Source organism: Myotis brandtii, unplaced genomic scaffold (assembly GCF_000412655.1).
Source record: "Myotis brandtii unplaced genomic scaffold, ASM41265v1 scaffold743, whole genome shotgun sequence".
Taxonomy (NCBI): Eukaryota; Metazoa; Chordata; class Mammalia; order Chiroptera; family Vespertilionidae; genus Myotis; species Myotis brandtii.
The window spans coordinates 1570199-1571054 of NW_005370960.1; the positions used below are offsets into that span (position 1 = coordinate 1570199).

The window sequence follows — 856 nt, forward strand, 5'->3', positions numbered from 1 at the left end:
CCTGCAGACCCCTGCACACCCTGACCCTGGCTGTCCCCCCACAGCTCTGCCCCACGGACAAGACCATGGAGTTCGGCCGGGACTTCCGGATCAAGCACTACGCGGGGGACGTCACGTAAGGTCCCCATCGCACCTTCCATCCTCCCTTTTCCCCCTCCAATTTTTTTTTAATTTTTATGTATTTTTATTGATTTTAGAGAGAAAGGGAGAGGGGGAGAGAGAGAGAGAGAGAGAGAGAGAGAGAGAAACATCAATAATGAGAGAGAATCATGGATCGGCTGCCTCCTGCACATCCCCCACTGGGGACTGAGCCAACAAGCTGGTCATGACCGGGAATCAAACCCGGGACCCTTCAATCTGCAGGCCAACACTCTATCCACTGAGCCACACCAGCCAGGGCAAAAATATATTTTAAAAACACACACACACAAAACCAGACCGTGACTTGGGAGTTCCTGGCTGTAATGCAGTTGCTGATGCCCAGGCGCTTTTCTGAGCACAGAGAGGTTCAGTAACTTGTCCCAGGCCACACAGCATGTATGCGCTAGAGCAGTATTCAGGGCTATGAGATTTGGGTCCAGAGCCAGGGCACAACCTCTGGACTCTCTTTAGGAGAGAAACTGCCAGGGAGGGAGAGGCTGGCCTGCGAGGTCAGGGCCGGGGGAGGGAGAGGCTGGCCTGCGAGGTCAGGGCGGGGAGGCGGCCCCAGCCCCTCACGCCCTGGCCCCCAGGTACTCCGTGCTGGGCTTCATCGACAAGAACAGGGACGCCCTCTTCCAGGACTTCAAGCGGCTGCTGTACAACAGGTGAGTGCGCAGCGGCCGCAGGATGGGGTGGCCCTGCCCGCAGGGGGCAC

General features: G+C 57.5%; 1 protein-coding gene across 1 annotated transcript in view; it reads left to right on the forward strand.

The window, feature by feature from the left end:
- MYO1G (myosin IG) overlaps positions 1–856 on the forward strand; it is a gene marked incomplete at its 3' end in the record, with an annotated part of 18279 nt that overhangs the window by 7966 nt on the left and 9457 nt on the right. The window contains exons 11-12 of the mRNA XM_014530535.1: positions 8–115; positions 732–806. Coding sequence (XP_014386021.1) covers positions 8–115; positions 732–806 — 183 coding nt within the window. The remainder of the gene's footprint in view (positions 1–7; positions 116–731; positions 807–856) is intronic.